This window comes from Cricetulus griseus, chromosome 4 (genome assembly GCF_003668045.3).
Source record: "Cricetulus griseus strain 17A/GY chromosome 4, alternate assembly CriGri-PICRH-1.0, whole genome shotgun sequence".
NCBI classification, from domain to species: Eukaryota; Metazoa; Chordata; class Mammalia; order Rodentia; family Cricetidae; genus Cricetulus; species Cricetulus griseus.
This window is the reverse complement of record NC_048597.1, coordinates 205635405-205655928: the sequence shown is the minus strand read 5'-3', so window position 1 is coordinate 205655928 and position 20524 is coordinate 205635405. Positions and strand designations below refer to the sequence as shown.

At 35.8% G+C, this 20524-nt stretch overlaps 1 protein-coding gene across 1 annotated transcript in view; it reads left to right on the top strand.

Annotated features, from left to right (window-relative positions):
- Slc25a36 (solute carrier family 25 member 36) overlaps nucleotides 1-19921 on the top strand; it is a 28237-nt gene extending 8316 nt beyond the window's left edge. The window contains exons 2-7 of the mRNA XM_027410900.2: nucleotides 75-239; nucleotides 3392-3469; nucleotides 6916-7016; nucleotides 14067-14133; nucleotides 15185-15474; nucleotides 16222-19921. Of these exons, the coding sequence (XP_027266701.1) occupies nucleotides 75-239; nucleotides 3392-3469; nucleotides 6916-7016; nucleotides 14067-14133; nucleotides 15185-15474; nucleotides 16222-16415 (895 nt within the window). The 3' untranslated portion in view covers nucleotides 16416-19921. The remainder of the gene's footprint in view (nucleotides 1-74; nucleotides 240-3391; nucleotides 3470-6915; nucleotides 7017-14066; nucleotides 14134-15184; nucleotides 15475-16221) is intronic.
- Nucleotides 19922-20524: the final 603 nt, after the last annotated feature.

Genomic DNA, 20524 nt, shown 5'->3' with positions numbered 1-20524 from the left:
TAAGAACATATATCTTCTCATTGGCTGATTAGATGCCTAAATTGTGATCTTCTTGTTTTTTGTTTGTTTTGTAGATGTGGTGGTACAGTGGGAGCTATTCTGACATGTCCACTGGAAGTTGTCAAAACACGGTTACAGTCATCTTCTGTGACACTTTATGTCTCTGAAGTTCAGCTAAACACCATGGCTGGAGCCAGTGTCAACCGAGTAATGTCCCCTGGACCTCTGCATTGCCTAAAGTGAGCAAAGTATTCGTGGATTTTGTTGCTGCTGCTGCTTATCCTAGTGTTTCCCACATGCTTAGTCTTTTTCTCCCACCTTTTAAAAGGTTCTTTAGAAAAGTTAATGACAGAAGTTACTATGAGTCATACTTATTAATGGTAACAGGCCATAGTGGAGTCGAACAATAATAAAGATTACATTTATTTAACGGAATATTTCCAAATTGTATCTATTTAGAATATTTTTTCTAAATTTATCCATTGGGTTTCTTTTCTAAAGATATTATAGGTATTTTGTTTTGAATTGATTAACTTTTGTTTTCAGGCAAGTCTCACTATGTAGCCCTGACTGGTCTGGAATTCGGTATCCAGAACAGGCCTACCGTACCCAGATGGCTGTTCTATATAGTTTTGAAATGAAGGTACTGTTGGTGCTACTATTGTGTGTTTAATGTTCACATATGTGCACAGGTACCTGCATCTAGTTGTTGACAGTCTGTTTTCTTTTACAAAATATATAACATATAATCTAAAACAGCTTCAGCTTGAAACAGTTATTTCAATTTTAAAATCTTGTGTGTTGACATTTTCTGATGATTAGAAAAAGATTGGCATGCTTATATTACTAGGCTTAATTAAGTTGCTTTCAAACTTAATTTAAAACTGGCTATGGTGCACACCTTTAATCCCAGCACTTGGGAGGTAGAAGCAAGCAGATCTCTTGAGGTTGAGGCTAGCCTGGTCTACAGAGCAAGTCCCAGGACAGCCAGAGCTACATAGAGAAACCCTGTCTCAAAAAGAAAAGCAGAACAAAACTTACACAGATCAGTTTCTATGTGTTTAGATTTGTATTAGAGCTCAACTGCCTTATCAGTTCACTTGAAATCTGTTTGAACTTAGTTCAGTAGTATTTATTTTGTAGTAGCAAATGAACTCATCCAGTGTATTTACATTTGCTACAGAAAGATTGCATCACACTTTTTTCAGCATGTACCTAAGTACATGAAAGTACTGTCAACAATTTTGAGTTAAAATGTCATAATTGCAGAAAAGTACTGATTGATGTGGGAAATGTATATTTTGAAAAGACTAATTGTTTATATATTTTATGTATATGGGTGTTTTGTTTACATACATGCACACTAGAAGAGGACATCAGATACCATGGGACTACAGTTGTAGATGGTTGAGAGCAGTCATGTAGGTGCTGGGAATTGAGCTTAGGATCTCCAGGATCTCTGGAAGAACAGTCTGCTCAACACCTGAGCCATCTCTCCAGTCCCAGGAAATGAATCTTGACATCATAATGGTGACATCACCAGTGACCAGATCTTAAAATTCTCTTTTAGACCTCTGAGATATATTTTGTTCTGGTTTTCAGTAATTCTGCTTTTCCTTCATCATAAGAATTTTCAATTTTTTTTTTAAAAAATTTAGGGGTGTTTGTTTAAGACAAAGCATCATTATGTAATTCTGAATGACCTTGGATTTTATATAGACTGGACTGGCCTCAAACTCAGATTCACCTGCTTTTGCCTCCTCGGTAATGGGATTAAAGGCATGCACCACCATACCACCATTTCCTTGTTCTTCATGCACTCCTTTAATCTCTTTAAATTAATTTATTTAATTACTAAAGCACCCGATAAATTAATACTGTTTTGTTTTCTTACCCTAAAACCTTTTTTCAGTTGTTTACTCCACCAGTGGACTTCACAGAGAAAATTCTTCCCTTCAGCTCATATCTTTAATTAAGTATTACATTCAACTGCACTTGATATACCTGTTTCTTAGCTCTAAAGTTTCCTCTGCTTTTTATTTGTTTGTTTATTGTTCCAAATCAGTTTTAATTAGACTGGCCTGAACTACTTCAGCCTCAGCCTCCCAAATGTGTAATTATAGGCATCTGCCACACTTCTGGCTTCTGTCCAGAAGAAATATTCTAAAATATTTCTGTCCCATATCACCTCTGCAGCTTCACTGAACTACTTAATCTAATAAAGCCTTTTATAGTCTAGATTCACTGTTTCTTTTTCCTTTGGGGATAAATAATCCTGAACCATATTTGCTTATTGTAACCTATTAAATTATTTACCTTAATATACCTTTTTCATGGCTATTCAGCAAGGTTTTCTTTTCTTTTTTGGTTTTTTCAAGATAAGGTTTCTCTGTGTAGCCCCGAGTGTCCTGAAGCTCCCTATGTAGATCAGGGTAGCCTTAAACTCACAGAAATCTCAGTGTGAGGGACTATTTTCTTTTCTATCTTTTTATCCAGTCATAAGATCTTTATATATTAAGTTCTTAATATAGTAATTGTTAACTGATTGGAAACTTACCAAGCATTCTAGTAACCCAGAGGCTGTTAGGTTAATAGATTTTGCCATATCATCTCACTAGAACTGTTGACTGACCTCATACTTCAGCACTTGGGGTATTTTCCAGTATTAAGTAAAGATTTCAAGAACTGGGCAGCTCAGTGGTAGAGGGTTTGCCTTCTGTGTAAGAATCTGATGCCCAGTACCAGACAAAACCCTGAAAGCAGGTAGAAGCTACACTTCTGCTTGTGGGATTGAGTGTGCTAATACAAATGAAAGAGAGAGAGAGAGCAAGTCAGTGTTGCAATCTATATATTTCTTAATCTTTTCTGTTCTTTGAGACAGGGACTCATAAAGCCCAGTCTGACTTGAAACTCACTCAGATTTAGGCTGATCCTCTTACCTCAGCCTTCCCAGTGTTAGGATTACCAGCATGAGTCTACATACCTCAATAAAACTATTAAAAATTGTGTGCATGTGTATATGGGTTCTATCCTTGGCACAGTATACATGCAGAGGGAAAAAGCCAACTGTGTGGATCAGTTTTCCTTCCAACCGTAGGTGAGTTCCAGGGGTCCAAATGAGACCCTTACTTAGACTGAATGACACATGCCTTTACCCACTGAGCTATGTTGCCAGCCATTTTAGAAAAGAATATGTACAGTTTTATTATTCTTAGTAAATCATTTCAATTCTTCAGTACTTTTTCCTGTGCCCCCCGCCAATGTTTTTGTGAGTAATGAAAATGGACCAGAAAGATGCATTATAAACAGGAGACAAATTGGCTTTGCTCTAGGATATTAGTAAAGGAAAATTAAGAACATTTCTTTCTAATAATTTTATTTTCTCTTTCAGAGTTATCCTGGAAAAAGAGGGTCCTCGCTCATTGTTTAGAGGATTAGGCCCCAATTTAGTGGGAGTGGCCCCCTCCAGGTAAAAAAAAAAAAAGGCTAAGTAAAATTATGACAGTCTTTGTTTCAAGGTATCTGGCTATAAAAATTTGTAGATACAGTTAAATTTATAAATGTAACTTTTATTATTCATGGGAAGGTTGTTTGAGAGCTTCTGGTGCTAATTAGAAGGAATCTACACAGAAAAGCTTGATTTTGGGACTAACAAGTTCATTGTACTAAGGAATGTTTCATGTTGTAAGGGAGAAGGTGAATGTTTGCTTTAAACTGTTAGTGCTCACACTTGGAAAATGAAATGTAGAATAAAATAGCTCTATGTTTAAAACTATTGGTAGACAGCTTCATATTTTAAATTGCTATGAATGGATCTGAGATTTGAGGGGAGAATACTTTATTCAAAACTATAAATTAAAATAACATCTTTGAGTTGGATTGAATAGGACCTATTAAACTAGTAATGGTTTAAAAATAATCTGAATTTTCTCATAACTAATGACTTGCCTATTGTGCTACCTTCTGAGAAAATGCTTATATTCTCTTTTGACCATAGGAACTAGAGAAATTTTATACTTATGGGAAGGGCTGAAAATTTACCCAGGGCAAAAACTATGGGAATGGGTTCTTGTTTTTTTGTTTGTCTGTTTTGAGACCAGGTCTCAAAATGTAGCCCTGGTTTGGCTAGCTTTGGTATATAAACCAGGTTGGCCTTGAAATCACAGAGATCCACCTGCCTCCACCTCTCAGAGTATACAGATCAAGGATAAACTGGTGTTTTATGATAAATTGTGAAAGTTATATTTTTTTAACTGTGGTAACTTAAATTTAAAAAATATTAAAGAAAATGAAGGGTTTGTATTTGTGTGTGGCAGGGCGAGGGAGTGTTACATGTTTCTGTTTTGAGACAGTCTCACTAGTTAGCCTTGGCTGGCCTCATTTATCAACCTCCTGTCTAAGACAATGGAGTACTAGAATTATAGAGGTTCACCTGGCATATGCATAAGTACTTTAAAATGTTTATTATGTATGTATGTTCTTCCTGTGTGCATGTATATACACCATGTGTACCTAGTCAGAAGACAGAATCATCCCCTGCAACTGGATTCTTCCATGGTAGAATGCCATACAAAAAAAAGTTCATATTTAGAATGTATATGGACACCTAGTTCTGTACTTTAAACCACATACCCCATTTGCATCTTGTTATTTACTGGATTTAACTTCATTTTAAGAAATTATTCAGAGCTGAGCTAATTGGGAGGCTGAGCAACATTGTCTTGCATTCAGAACCAGGGCTTAGCTACATAGGGAGTGGGTGGTAGCAGAGAGATGGCTCAGTGCATAAAGAAAGGATGCAGGCCTGATGACTTGTTCAACACTCGGAACCAACAGTGAAAGAAAAGAATTCCTAAAGTTGTTCTCTGACCTCCACGTGCACACAGGAGCATACACACAGCAATGATAAATGAAAAGTGTGTGTGTGTGTACATATGAGTGCAGGTACCCTTGGAGTCCAGAAGAGGGCATCAGATCTGGAGCTGAAGTTAGAGGCAATTGTGTGCCTCCTAGCATGAGTGCAGGGAACCCAACTGAGGTCCTCTACAAGAGTGGCATATGCTCTTAACCACTGAGCCATCGCTTAAGTGCCATAAAAATGAAGGGGAAAAAAGATCATAAAATTTCACTTTACACCTCAAATAAATTGCCCCACTGGTTGTACTTTACACGCACGCACGCACGCACGCACGCACGCACGCACTCACTCACTCACTCACTCACTCACTCACTCACTCGCGCGCACACACACACAGTCACTCTTTTACTCAGCCATCATTATATAAACAGTTCCATGTACTTCATCCCAGTAGTTTTCCTGGGCTGTATGCTTAAGGACATGTGCATATATTATTTACATAAATGAATCATAGGAAATAATATAGCTTCTGGAAGCTCCATGGCTGATATTTTTATCTTTTATGTAGATGTGTGTCTATGTATACAGATGCCTGTGGAGGCCAAAAGAGGAATTAGATTCCCTGGATCTGGAGTTGTACTCCTAGTGGTGTGGGTGCTGGGAACCAAATGCAGGACCTAGAAAAACAGCAAGTGCTCTTAACCATCTGGGCCCTCTATCCAGTTTCTATTTTAACTGGTTTTTCAAACATTCACAAATAATTTACCTTTTGTAATTAAAGAAGTTTTTATTTGTTTTTGTTTCTTTGAGACAGAGTAGTACTGTATTGCCAGCCTGGCCTCAAACTCAAAATCCTGCTTGTGCATCTTGGATGCTGGGATTACAGTCATACATAACAGTGCCACAAATATATACGTTATTTTAGAATGACTTCCTAAGTAGGATTTCTGGATAAAGGGAGCAAATGCATTGAAAAATAGAGATTGGTAATTTGATGCTGCAGGCTGGGCATGGTGGCACACACCTTTAATCCCAACACTTGGGAGATAGTCAGTCAGATCTCTGTGAGTTCGAGACCAGCCTGGTCTACAAGAGCTAGTTCCAAGACAGCCTCCAAAACCACAGAGAAACCCTGCCTTGAACCTTCCCCTTCCCCTACCCCACCCCCACCCACACCCCTGAAAAAAAAGAGCATTTGCTGCCCTTGGAGAGGACCTGAATTCAGTTCACAGTACCCTCATGGAGGCTCACAATCATAACTCCAGGTCAGAGGATCTGACACCCTCTTCTGGTCTCCATGGGCTCTGCATGCACCCAGTACACTTACTTACATGCAGGCAGAATACTCAGTGCAATCAGGAGGAAAAGACAGAGTAATAAAACTGTCTCCATTATCAATTATTGGTCTGCTTTGTTACTGGTCTGTAAATCAGCATTGTTGAGAAATAATGCATTGTTTGATTCAGCAAGCCAATAATTTAGTACTTCAAAAGAGTAAACAAACTTCAAATTTAATGGGAGTATTTACTCACATTGCAAAAATATAACCTGGCCTGATGAGCCTGATCACATTTGTTAAAATTACTTTGTCTTACTACCGTGGGAAAAAGGTATCAATGGGATAAAGGCTTGGGTGGGATCTCCAGTACTAAAAAGTAGAACATATAAACCTATTTTGTGTATGTTTAGAGTGTAGAATATGCCACAGAATCCAAAACTGTCCAGCATCAGACTGATTAGATTACCTCTACCTCTAAAATTATATTCATCTAAGTACACTGACTCAGAAGTGCAAACATACAGCCTCACTGGTGCATAGTGCCTCCAGTTACCAGGATGTTAGTATGATCGTTGTCATTTATTGAGCCCAGCTTGGGAGCTGTGAGAATGGTTGCCAGGAACTATACACTGGAGTTTGGCTTTTCTAAAGTATAAAACATGCTTTGTGGAGAAAATGGGTAAATCTGATATTACATTGAATATGACTGAGACTTTATTAGATTTCTCTATTCTAAAATTATGACGATTTATGCTTCAATAATTTTTTTTATTTTTAGAGCAATATACTTTGCTGCTTATTCAAACTGCAAAGAAAAATTGAATGGTATTTTTGATCCTGATTCTACCCAAGTACACATGATTTCAGCTGCAATGGCAGGTATGAATATTTAATAGTAAAACTTCTGAAATCTGGAGATGTTAGTATTTTATGATGACTATCAAATTAAGATGTGCTTTTTAATAATTAGAATCTACAAAGAATGATTTTTTGTTCATCCGAATAAAACATTTGGTATACGTAAAATCTGTTATCAGTTACATCTTTATAATTAAGAGTTTAAGTGGCAGACTATAGATGATATATTTATTTTGCTGTGTACTACCTAATATTTAATGCATTCATGCTTTAAGAGTCCAGCCATAATCCTACTGGAATCAAAGCTGCCACTTGCTCACCTCAGTTTCCATTAGTGCTTTCCTGCTGCATGTTTCAGCTTCTGTCTGAAATGTGCACTTGTACTTGGTAAAGTATTCATGTGTCTGTGCTCAGATGCTACAGCTTTTGTGATATTTGTTACGACTCAGTGACTATAATTTGTGTATGCGTAAGAATAATCTAGACTACATACTAGACCTGAACTTTATACTCTGGCTTATGTGTACATGCTTGTGTAGAAATGTTTCCAGGAACTTAATGTCAGGAGTATTATGATTCCCAATCAGAACAACCCTCATGGGGCTTTGCACTACCTTCTAAGGGTAAGTGGTAGAGATTGGTTTGCCATTCTGGTTCTAGAATCATTTGCTGCCAGGCATGTTAGACAAAGCCTTTCTTAGTAGAAAATTCTTCCAATTTTCTGAGAATTATTACTTAATCTATTTATTTCCATATTGTTCTGTAACTTTAAAGAAAACTATAACATTTTATCAGCTATTGATCAATAATAAATTGACTTCCCAGTATGTGCTTAATAAGTGCCTTAAACTGCTAGTCATTTTCTGTCTAGTTTAATTTAAACCATATATTTAACCAAGTATAAGTTTGAAATACTGATTTGTGAGAGATTGATAACCTTTGCTGTATAATAAACCTAGCATATAGCTTACAAATTGTTTTCAAGATTTTGTATGTTTTCAGTTGATGACTCACTGACTGCTATTTTGAAGTTGGAAGGGGACTGTGTATGATTTGCCAGTCTGGAAATCTTGGTTCCTGGGAGTTTTTGTGACCTGATCTTTGGAATAACTGGATTGATCTGGATAGATTGGGTTTTGAGAATTAGTTCTTAATGTAACAGTATTTACCTAGTTAGAAACTAGAATTTTTTAATTGTATTATTTGTGGATATTTTCCTCTCACAGATTTGACTGGGTATAGGTGAAAGTTGGGCTAAGTAGTTATAAACCCAGTAACTATTACATTAGGTTAGTAATATATTTCCAGGTTATCAGCATTTGTAGGTTTTTTTTTTGGGGGGGGGGCTTCTTTGCCCAGGAAATTGAAAGGAAATGTTAATGTTACTTTAAAAAATGGAAATCAAGAAAGAAAGAAATTAATTAGATAAGCAGTCATTTTAAAGTTGACAGTGTTTATTATGGATTCAATATTTCACATTTGGAGGTTCAAAGTATCTAGATTCTTACCAGAACATCTTATTTTATTAGGACAGCTCACCAAAATTTATTGTTATTTTTGCAAAGTAAGTCAGTAAGACTTTTTTCAAATGTGTAACATCTTCATTAATGCTATTTCCCAACTTGAATTTCTTCAGTTTTGGTAAATTGATAAGCATGCATGCATATTATTCAGACATTATTACACTGTGCACTTACTGTGTAATTTGAAAATATTTTTTCATTTGTTTGCAGTTGCATTGTCCTGAAAATTATGCCTTCAGCATTTCCCTGTACTGTTTGTTAGCATTAACATCTAGCTTTGCAGGTTTTTGTGTGTAGCTACATGGCTGGTGAAACAGAATGGTCCAGTACAGATTGATTAAGGTAGCTTTTTGACCCCTTTATTATTAAAAATAATCTGCACCAGATTGCTCTGGGTTTTCTTCAGGGTCATATTTTTTAACATCAAAGAATGATTTAGAGGTACAAAGTACTCAAAGATAAGTCTTGTGAATAAGATTTTAATTGAATTTAAAAAAATGCTAACCTTGTCACCTTAGTAGCAAAAATGTATTAGAAGAAGCAGTTAGCCATATTTTGCCTGGGGATTTTACCACACCAGTCAGCACACACAGCTTCTCTTCAGTTTCATTCCGCATGCTATCCAAATCTACTAAAACATGTAATTCAGACATTAAACTTTTAAGTGGCTACACCTAAAATGTACTGTATGTTTTTGTTTACTGAAACATTTTCTGGTTACAAAGGTATTTAATCCAAGTAATCCTGATTGGTTTTTGTGTTTTACCTATCCCTTTTCCCCTTACACATGACACTATATACTGTTGCTATTGTGTCTGTTTTGTTGAGGTAATCTTGAATAGACTTCTGAGGTACCATGGCGCCTGTTGGTATGCCAAAAATCTATTAAGTTTCTTCTTTCTTTACAGTAATAACTAATTTTTAAAAGGTTACCTGACACTTATTTTTTACTTGTGACATAAAAGGAAATGAATTTCTGTTTTTATTTTTCTGTGTATCCATGGTTAGTGTGAAATTTCTATTTGCCAATAAATACAACATTTAGAGTTGTCCGTATATCTAGTGAGTAGTATATACTTACAGAATACAATTTTTTGATTTGCTTTCAAGAACACATTTTTTCAAGGTATTTTTTCTATGATTTTAAATTCATTATTTAAATGTGAGGTTAGGTGGTTTTTTTCCTCCTTAACTATAAAGTTTTCCTTACAGTATTCAGCCAAGTGCATGGTTGGACAGCTGCTTTGTATGCTTATTTGTGAACATTTTTCCTGTTTTCTGTTTTGTAGAACACAAGAATTAATACAAAATAATCCAAAATATTCCATAAGTATGGATGTGCAATATTACTGCTAGAGTCAAAAGGTGACAGGTACTATTGTTAGCACTGTGTTCTTTATTAGTTATACAAAGTTCCAGACTTTAATATTCTATTGGGGCTCTTTGGTTTGTTTGTTTGTTTGGTTTTTAAATCACTAGATAATCTTTTTATTAAAGAACAGATGAAAGTATTTGCAGCTCTTTTCATGGTAGGTAACAGTGGTAGGTAATGGAATGTAGAATCCCTTCTAAACTTGTATTATTAGATCAACCCTTGACAAGGTTAGCATTTTTTCTCTAAGACAAAATTGATTGTCTTTTTAGGTAAGTATTTGGACTCTGAATCTGCTGAAGATGGTGGGATTGTCAGTACTCTATGCACTTTTATAATAAAACACAAGGCCCATTCTGATACTTTTCTAACTTAAAAATTAAAAAAGAAAAAGATCTCACAGTAAATATTTCTTAAATCCTTCCAGTGGGATTCAGTTTGTACACGTGTATCTGATGAGGTCACTGCTTGTTGTTATGATACAGAAAAGCCTGTGTCTATTTTAGGCATTTACTGTACATTTCTCCCGAGAAAAGAGTGAGATCGTGTCATCTCATGCTCCCCATCCGCAGGTCACTTCCTGTAGAAATATGGACTAACTTAAACCTCGTGAGTACTGATCTGAGCATCTCTTGCAGCCTCTAGTATAAGAAACACACCCTGGGATTTTATAATAGCTGTGGAATGAGTAGAAGGTGGGACATGGATATGTATGCATTGTTGAGTATTTCATAAAGATTTAACTCTGGTCCCTTTGTTATCCTTCTAGAAGGAAGCATAGGGTACTTTCAGTTACCATGCAAGCCTGGGGTCTTCAGCTTGGCCATAATAGCCTTGACCTCCACAGAATGACAACAGTATACATTAAAATGTTAGAGAGAGCTGTAGTTGCTAATATGCTGTCCTACAACTATTACAGAGTAATAGTTGTCTTGTCTTTGCTTAGCTAATGCTTAAATTCTACAGTGCTTTCCAATCCAGTCTATTGATACTTGAATTACTTGCTTACTGCCCGTCTTTTTTTTTTTTTTAAAAGACTGGTGTCTCTACTTTCTAAGAAGTGCAGGCTATAGTGAATGAGGTCTTAGCTGTTTTAGTATAGTTTTAAATTTTAAAATACTTTTGATACTTTTCTCTTAGGGTATATATGCTTTGTACTTTGAGAATTAAATTGAAATAAGTACTAAAATATACAGATACCACTCACTTAAAATTTTAGCGAGTTTTTATAGGTGGGATTTGTTTGTTTTTAATTGACATTATCAAGTGGAGTTTACTTGATGCATAACTTAAATTTGCATTTATAAAACACTGACATTACTAACTAAATGCCTGTATTGGCAATTTGCCTTAGCTGATTCTGGAACAATACAGATTTCTTAGTCTATAAATGGATTCTTCATTATACTCTTCAGTTGGTTTTCATGTTTTATTGGGTGTTCTGAATGTATTAGTCTTTTATATAAAGGTAACAAAACTAAAATGCCAAAAAGTGATAAGTAATTGCTAAACTCCTTGATCAGCCATACCCAGTATCTGTGTGTGCTTGTCGTAAATGTAGGAAGAAGACATGTTTAGTTGTGGCTAACCACAAACTGCCTTACCACATAATTTCGTTAATAGTAAAATTTTGTTTTATTCCATTTGTTTCATTTCTTGGGTTAGTAGATTATATTTTTTCAGATTTAATTAGTCTGATAATGTCTATTCGCTACTTAAACTAATTTTGGTTTAAGAGAAAGTAGTACTGTAAAACTCAAGAACCAGTTAGCAATTTTTTTTTTTTTTTTTTTTTTTTTAGGACCATCAGCTAAAAACCTATAGCTGATGCCTAGATTGTTTATCCAAACCAGTAGTAGTTTTCTGACTGGCTGGTTGTCAGTACTGAAAACTGGTGCCAATTCGTAGAAGAGTTAAGGCAGAACATCCACAGTAAGCATAGCTTCCAGCAATACCAAGTACAAGATAACATTCTCTCACTTACCTAAATCTTAATGTCGGCCTGGTACATATTGTATCTGGAAATAAATTTTAGTTAAGTGAGAAATAGCTGTTGTTTGCTTTCTGACATTATTTGTTTACAGAGAAGTTTGAAAGTTACCATTTGAGTCTGCAAATTTCTGAATTCTGAGTAAAATTTTAAAATATTTTTATATGTGTTGTTTCTATCTTAAAAGTGAAAGATTTTTGTGACTTGGAAAGAGTAAGGGCAGAAACTTGAACTAAAAGTTTTATTTTAAACTTAAAATTGATGGTAATCTTCAGAAAAGTTGAATGAATTTTTAATTGGATAGCTTTATTTTTAGCTTAAGGAATTCTACCTTATACCTCCTAAATTAAGTTTCATAAGAAGGCAAGTTATTTTTGTAAATAATTTATTGTGGGTTTATGCTGCTTCCACATTATTTTACTTAGAAACTCTTTTAATCTTGCTGTGAGATACCTAGCTACCATAAATATTTAGGAGATAAAATTCTTGTTTAATAAGAAACAGGGTTACGAATGTGACTTTGTAGTTAGATCACTTGTCTAGCAGCTGTGAGACCCTGATTTCAGTCCCCAGCAAAAAGGAGTCATTTAGTTGGTGTTTTGACCTGTGTTGATGTCTGATAATGTATAATTTTAACTTTCTCATTTAGAAAAACGGGGTTCAAAGGAAGAAAATAACAGTGTAAGTTCATTCTCAGACTTAGCTCGTAAGACAAACATTTAAACAAGTCTGACAGTCATCTTTCTCCTTTCACCAAGAATATAATCATGAGAAGAACCCCTCCTTTAAAGGTGTTTCTTGAAATCTACTCCACATTTTAAATTATATTATAACCAGCTAATGCTGCCATTGTTATTGATCTCATTCCTTTTTATGTATGTAGTATTAAAAGTGCTTAAGGAAAGCAGAAACTATGTGCTAGTCACATAATTATTAAAAAGTTAATAAACCAGACTTCATTTATCTTGCTAAATAGGTTTAATTGGGACACCCCTTTATGTGACATGTGGCTATTTCTACAGTGCTAAGACAGGGAAGAGAACAAGTAACATTTGAGTAAAAGATATCACAGAAGGGAAAGAGCACTATGAAACCAGATTTGGCTTTGTAAACAATTGGGTAAAAAGCCAAGGAAAGTTTATGACTGATTCTAATATCTTTTTTAAAGTTGTATTAAACACATCACAGCATTTTTGACCATGTTAAATGTGATAAAGTATAGTATATCTTTTAAAAAAACAAACCACTTGACTTGATAGTATTTAATAGAAGGTATTAAAATAACTAAGTTCCTTATTTCCTCTGTGTGAGTCTTTAGTGAATTTAAAGGCTAGTTGAGTAAATGTAATTCTGTAAAGTTTGTATTATTGATCTTAAATGTAAAAGCAAAATAAATGCCCTGTTTTGTATAGATGAAACATCTTCATAAATTGCATTTTCTATGTCGTTTTTTCTAAAAGTAGGACGACACCAAGTAAAGATAATGCATGGTCCCAGAAACACTGCTCCAGATACCCTAGTTTACTGAAACTGAGCCACCATGGAGACTGCTGCTTTGCAGTAGTAGTCACTATATGATACTTGAACCTTAATAAAGGAGAACTGCCTTCCACCCTAGTGACTTTCTTCACTATTTGTAAAGGGAAATTCCAATTTGTAGCTTTGGACTTTAGAGTTTTTGTTTAATTGGATAACAGGTAGATCCACCTATTAACCCTAACAGAAACCTTACCTCTGCTAATACTGACTTTACACATCTTTTCTGGTCCACAGACCTAAATATTAGTAAGTAGTGCTATTTATTTAGGGTTCCATTTGAATGTAGTGTGACAGGTGATGTGACTCACCTCCAGACAGCTGTTTTAGAATGCATGCTTTTTAGCTCTTGAATCACAAAATTTCTGTTCCGTTAACTTGGTTTACAGAGTAGAGAGCACCCTGTTTCATGTAAGTTAGGACAACCCTTGAAGTGAGATAAGACTCTGCTCCTGAGAGATTCTTCTAGGGAGGCCAGACTTGAGAATTGTTGTAGATGAACTGGTATTCAAAGTGTAACACTTACTTGAGTTAATAGTTTAAACATTTTTAGACATTGTCATTACTATAGATTCATACAGTGTAAAGACCCTTAGTGTGAAGAGTGTGGTTCCTTTCTCCTGACATTCATTTTAAATATGTTTGTTTAGGTTTTACTGCAATCACTGCAACAAACCCCATTTGGCTTATAAAGACCCGATTACAGCTTGATGCAAGGTATGTCTTTATCGGTTTGGTTTGGTTTGGTTTGGTTTGGTTTGGTTTGGTTTGGTTTGGAGACAGGGTTTTAGCTTAGCCAGGAGGGGCGGAGGCTGCCCTCAAATGTGTGACAGTCTTCTTGCCTCAGCCTCCCAAGTGTTATGCTCATAGGTGAGTCACCATGGCTTAATGTATATTTATTCTTGAAAATAAAATAAGCTAACATAGATTTAGCCAATTTTCTAATATAAATTTGTATCAGTAATGCCAGATTTCTGCATCTGCTTCCAGCTGTTTCTGGAAGAGGGTTCTAGCTTCTGTGGGGTTGTGGGTTGTAGGCTGGGTATCTTTTGCTTTATGTCTGATATCCACTTATGAGTGAGTACAATATATAGGGTATCTGGCTTACAATTATCTGGTAATTTTTCAGGTAGACCTTGATTCAATTGAAAGAAGCTCAGTCATACTCTTTGCTTTATGATGCAGTGTCATAATTCATACCTTCCTCAGTTGTTTTTGTTTATGGCTATTTGGTTTTTTGTTTTGTTTAGTTTTTTTTTTTTTTTTTTTTTTTTGAGACGGAGTTTCTGTATTATATAGCTTTGGGTGGCCTGGAAGTCAGTATGTAAAGGAGGCTGACCTGGAACTCACAAAGATCCACCAGCCTCTGCCTCTCAGTGTTGGAATTAAAGGTGTATACCACCATGCCCCGCCCTCATTGTTTTTATGTTACTAAATGCAAAGAAAATTGAGCATAATTAGAATTGGAATGATCATAGTCTAAGGGTTTAGGTTTTGATACTTTGAGTCTTCCTTGAGCCAACACTTGAGCATGGAGGGAGTTCTCCCACCTGACTCCCGTTGAGGAGCATGGGAAGCTGAAGAGTCTGTGTAGCATGTAGTAAGATAATTATATGAGAAATATAATAAATGCATACTTTGAAATTCTTAATGAGTTGACAGCAGACCATTGTTTAGAGTGGCGTACATCCATATATACAGTTAACTTTGATAAAAAATAATCTTCTAGTACTTAATGTCAGTAACATTTTCCCTTTTTTCCTTTCAGGAATCGTGGGGAAAAGCGAATGGGTGCTTTTGAATGTATTCGTAGAGTATATCAGACAGATGGACTGAGAGGATTTTATAGAGGCATGTCTGCCTCCTATGCCGGCATATCTGAGACTGTTATCCATTTTGTTATTTATGAAAGTATAAAGCAAAAGCTACTGGGATGTAAGACTGCTTCTATGATGGAGAGTGATGAAGAGTCTGTGAAAGAAGCATCAGATTTTGTGAGAATGATGCTAGCTGCTGCCACCTCAAAAACCTGTGCCACAACCATAGCATATCCGCATGGTAAGAGAGTAGCAAAATTTAACTTGAATGCCGTATAACAAAACACTATTTTTTTTGGTTTTTCGAGACAGGGTTTCTCTGTGGCTTTGGAGGCTGTCCTGGAACTCACTATGTACACAAGGGTGGACTTAAATTCATAGAGATCCGCCTGCCTCTGTCTTCCGACTGTTGGGATTAAAGGCGTGTGCCACCAACGCCTGGCATCTTTATTTCATATATTCCTTTTTTGTTTTTGTTTTTCAAGACAGGGTTTCTCTGTGTAGCTTTGGAGCCTATTCTGGCACTCTATCTGGAGACCAGGCTGGCCTGGAACTCACAGAGATCCACCTGCCACCATCATTTTCAAATCAGAAATTAGAAATGTAAAAATTAAGTAACTTGCCCAAGGGTACGTCAGAAGTGAATCTTAAGTCTCCAAATAACAAGGATCAAGCAGTTTTATGTTGGCACATTAAGCATGCCCACCAAGAAAATTCCCTGTGTTCATCTTTACTATATTTATGAATGTTATTTATTCATCATGTTGTTTGTATACCTTTTCATCTGTTTCTTCAGCAGATACTTTAGTTTATATAATCTAGGCTATATTAGTTTGGTGTTTGTGTAGTCTGACTGGTTCTGTAAGCTGTACATTGAACCACTGTCCTGCATTTGTAGAGTAACAGATCAGGTGTGTGTTCAGTGTGAGGAGAGGGAAAAGATAAGAGTGATGTTTAAATAAAGTGATTTTTCTTTTTTCCTAAACAGAAGTTGTAAGAACAAGACTACGTGAAGAAGGAACAAAATACAGATCTTTTTTTCAAACACTGTCTTTGATTGTTCGAGAAGAAAGTTATGGGTCTCTTTACCGTGGTCTAACAACTCATCTGGTGAGACAGATTCCAAACACAGCCATTATGATGGCCACCTATGAAGTGGTGGTGTACCTACTCAATGGATAGCAGCATGGCCTGCCATGCTACAGAGCAGGAAGACCAAAAAGATCACGGTGGACCATGGAACCTTGAGGCCAGCATGGTGGACAGAAGACTGTAGTTGGGAAACATATAACTGCTCTATGCCTGAGTGGAAGTTTGGTTGTAGGAAGTCAAGTACCACACTACATTAATATTTCAGTGAAGAAACCTTGGGCCACCTCTAAGAGAATACTTTGAAAAGTATTGCTTTCTTAAAATTGCCATTTTCTCTACCATTGTTCACTAGCTATGTATGGTTTTTTTGTTTTTGTTTTTTATTGATTTATGACATTCAGAATATAGTGTTAATTCCATGAGCATTCTTTCCATCTTAAAACAAGTTATGTCTAAGTACTTATCCAAAGATAGTAGTGACCATTATAAATGTCTAATTTGACATCTTCTGTAATACTGTAAAATAATGGTAGGTAGATCCTTAATACCATTTCCCTGCGAGGCCCCTGCCTGGTACAATGTTATTTGGCATCAGTAGTCATTGTATTTTGACAACCAATGAAATAGTACCTAAATACTATATGTATTTTCAGCATGAAAATGTTTTGGTTACAGCTAACATTTATTATAATGTGGACTTTAAATTAATATTAAATGCACATGGTTAGTGTTGGGACTATAAAATAAGCTAGTGGATACTGACTCAGTGACTAAGAGCATATCGCCATGCATTCTCCAATTACATAATGCATGGATAGATCTATGATTATCACATTCTCATACCCACGTGTTATTTACTTTAAAAGTATAAAAGTTAGCGAGATTTGAATCTGTTTTATTTACTTTCACATTAAGAATTTTAACCTTTAAATTACTTCCAAGTCAGTATAGATTATTCTTGGTTGGTAGAGAAAATGGTAATTTTTCACTCTTGCCCTTTATAGGTTTCTTGAAGTGATATTAATATTTAGGACAGCAAAAACGTTCCAAAAAGAGGTCCTCAGCTGTGTGATCCAGCAAATCTTAGTTGGGAAAGAGTCTGTCAATGACTGTGCTGAATTGGGCAGATTTTATTCTGTCCTAGAACCTGAATGCTTTATCATAAAGTCAGGCTTTAGTTCAGTGTGTTAACAGGATATAGTTTTTAAATTTTGCTATTGAGTCAGCGACACCTTTTAATACTTAGTTGTATTATATATGGCCATTATAAAGGTGTTTGCTGTAATACTATAGGTTTTCCAATGGATGTTGTTATACTGGTATATTAAACTTCTACAATTAAACTCCACTGTGGTACTCATCAGTGTACCTTAACCTTAAATTTTGTGCAATGGGCTTTCTCTTCAGAATGACTATGTGAATGCACTTTGTGGCCTTTTAAGGGGGTAAGAATTAGGAGAGAATTCATGTTTTTTTTTTTTTTTTTTTTAACATTGTTTGTGTTAGGCAGAAGCAGTGTTCATAATATTTTTCTGGATTTTTAGATGTTTTGTAGATTTTACAGTATTTTAAGTGTGCTGTGTACTGTGTAATGTCACAATATTATGGAAAAGCCGCATGCCATTGGAAGCTTTCTCTGCTGTCACCAGTGAAGCTTAATGCCCTCTTAAATTTCTCACCTTCCTTGTAATCAGTAACTGGATGTTCTTGAGGTGCTCAATTGGAATTAATGTTATTCCAATCTATTTGGAGACCAAAGGCAAGTTCAGATTGTTACCTTTGGAATTGCAGCTTTGACATTTATTGCATGAAACATACCAAAAATAAATCCTCACCTAAAGGTTTAACTTAAATCTGTAGAGAAGGTCTCAGGCTATAGTGTTTGCCTCTTCAGGTGCCATTGATACTGCCTAATACAGTGCCACTTGCTCTGGGAAGATCCATAACTCTTAGTTGTGTTGAATGTAGGACATGTTCTCCTGTGTTACACAGATCTCATGAAGAATGACAAAACCAGCATTTAAAGAACAGCTTGTGTAGTTGTAGCAAATCAATAATAAGTGTCCTTCAAGGATGAACATGTATTATTTTGTATTTTGCAAGTAAAACTTAACATTAACCTCTAGTGCATTGCACTCAGCTTTTGTAGTATCTGTATGTGTTCTGCAGGAAGGGGGGTTTTAAAGTCTTAATATTGACTTTGAAAGAAGGGTTGGAAAGGTGCAATGAGGTCTGTTTTGTTTTTCCCGAGTACTGTCTGCCATAGTTTACTTTATGACAGATAACTCCAAAAAAGAAAACCATATATGTGTTATATATAATTTGTCTCTAAAGTATTTCTTTGAAGATTATCTTAATTGTAATGTTTAATAAGCTGTGCATACTTGGAGCATTGGGTTTTTAAAAACTTTTCAATCAGATAATCTTTTTAAATGTCTTAGAAAGCTCTATGGACCTTGTTGTATACTTTTGTTGTGGTCTTCTCAGAAAATTGAACTTGTTCAGTCAGCCTGAAGCAATAGCTACTGGAAGCAAACCTCACACAGCAGGGACTCTGCCGCTGTGTCTCAAAGGCTTGAAATTGAGATATTCCAGTTGGTTAATTGCCGAGCTGTAATGGGATACCATACAGTGCTTTAAATTTCCAGGGAATATCTACTACCAAATTTCTGTCTTTGTGTTTTGTTTTGTTTTGTGTTATAGTTAGGCTCTCTTGTTGCTCAAGATGACCATGAACTCCGATTCTCTTGCCTCTGCCCTCTAAGTGCTGGCATTACAGACAGACACCTTCCCACCCTACCCCAGTCCCCTCATGCTCACCCTGTCCCAACTCTCATTATGCAACTGTGTAGAACCAGCCTGACTCAGTAGAGGAGGCTCAAGCTGGCTTGTAATTCTGAAGCTATGACAGCATTGTTAGGTCATGTAGCCCAGCTTTTTGTCTGTTAAACCTGGATGTGTCTGCTCTGTTAGGATGAGCACAGTTTGGGGTGTTCAAAAGAATAAATGTTCATTTACTAAAGTGGCTTTTAAAAAAAAATCACCACAAAATAGTGATTGAAGAACTTAAGTGGAGGAATCAATCTCCCCCTTTCTCTAAGGACTTTCTTCATACTTCTCTGTTTACATGCTCTTCTGTCCAAACTGCTAGTGTTATAGGGACCCCTGTAGTGCTGATTCATAGCTCATTTCTCCTCATTGATCATGACTTTTAACATTCCGAAGAAGATAGCTATGTCTGATTGATTTCAACAGGACAGAATTTTACCATGTAAAATAAAGTGCTTTCTGCCTCCTCACATACCTTGGTTTTTAATGCCACCTATTTTAGAAGCTAAAAAGTCTAGTTCTGCTCAGTTATGTCAAACTTTCTGAATGTACCCCAGTGGATGTGAACTAAATTATACCAATCACTCATAGTTTAGTCAGCTTTAAAAGAGCTAATGAGTTTTTGCCCATTCATGAGTGTTGCTATTGCATTTTTGTACATGGCTGCAGATTATGTGCATTTATTCTGTATTTATGTTAACTAGCTGACTTGTACTTGAATTAAAAATAAAAAATAAAATGCTTTTGAAAATGTGGTTTTAAAAGTATATATCTGAATTTTTTTTGTTTGTTTTTTTTTTTTGTTTTTTTTGAGACAGGGTTTCTCTGTGACTTTGGAGGCTGTCCTGGAACTAGCTCTTGTAGACCAGGCTGGTCTTGAACTCACATAGATCCGCCTGCCTCTGTCTCCCAAGTGCTGGGATTAAAGGCGTGCGCCACCAATGCCCAGCATTATCTGTATGTAGAACAAACTACATTGCTCTTCTGAGTTAGGCATTAGGTTCATTTATTCATATAGCAAACTCTCTACCCGTTAGACCTGATAGTATCTATGGGTCTCAAAAGGTCAGGTAATGTAACTCTTTCATGGCTTGGTAAAAAATAACCTTTTGTGTGGTCTGACAAGTCTGTTGATATTTGAGTCTAGTGCTTTTCATATATCAAAACCAACTTACAGAACATTGAACAATTAGAGTCTGATTAGATATTAAATTGATGCACTCTGTCTAGGTTATAACATTTTTACATTAACTTTTTTTGTTCTAATTGTAGATTTCAGGAAAGTTGGTAGTTTTCAAACCAAAGGGCTTGTAGGTAACCAGGTGAATCCATACATATTTGGTGATGTGGATAAAGTAGATAGATGCTAA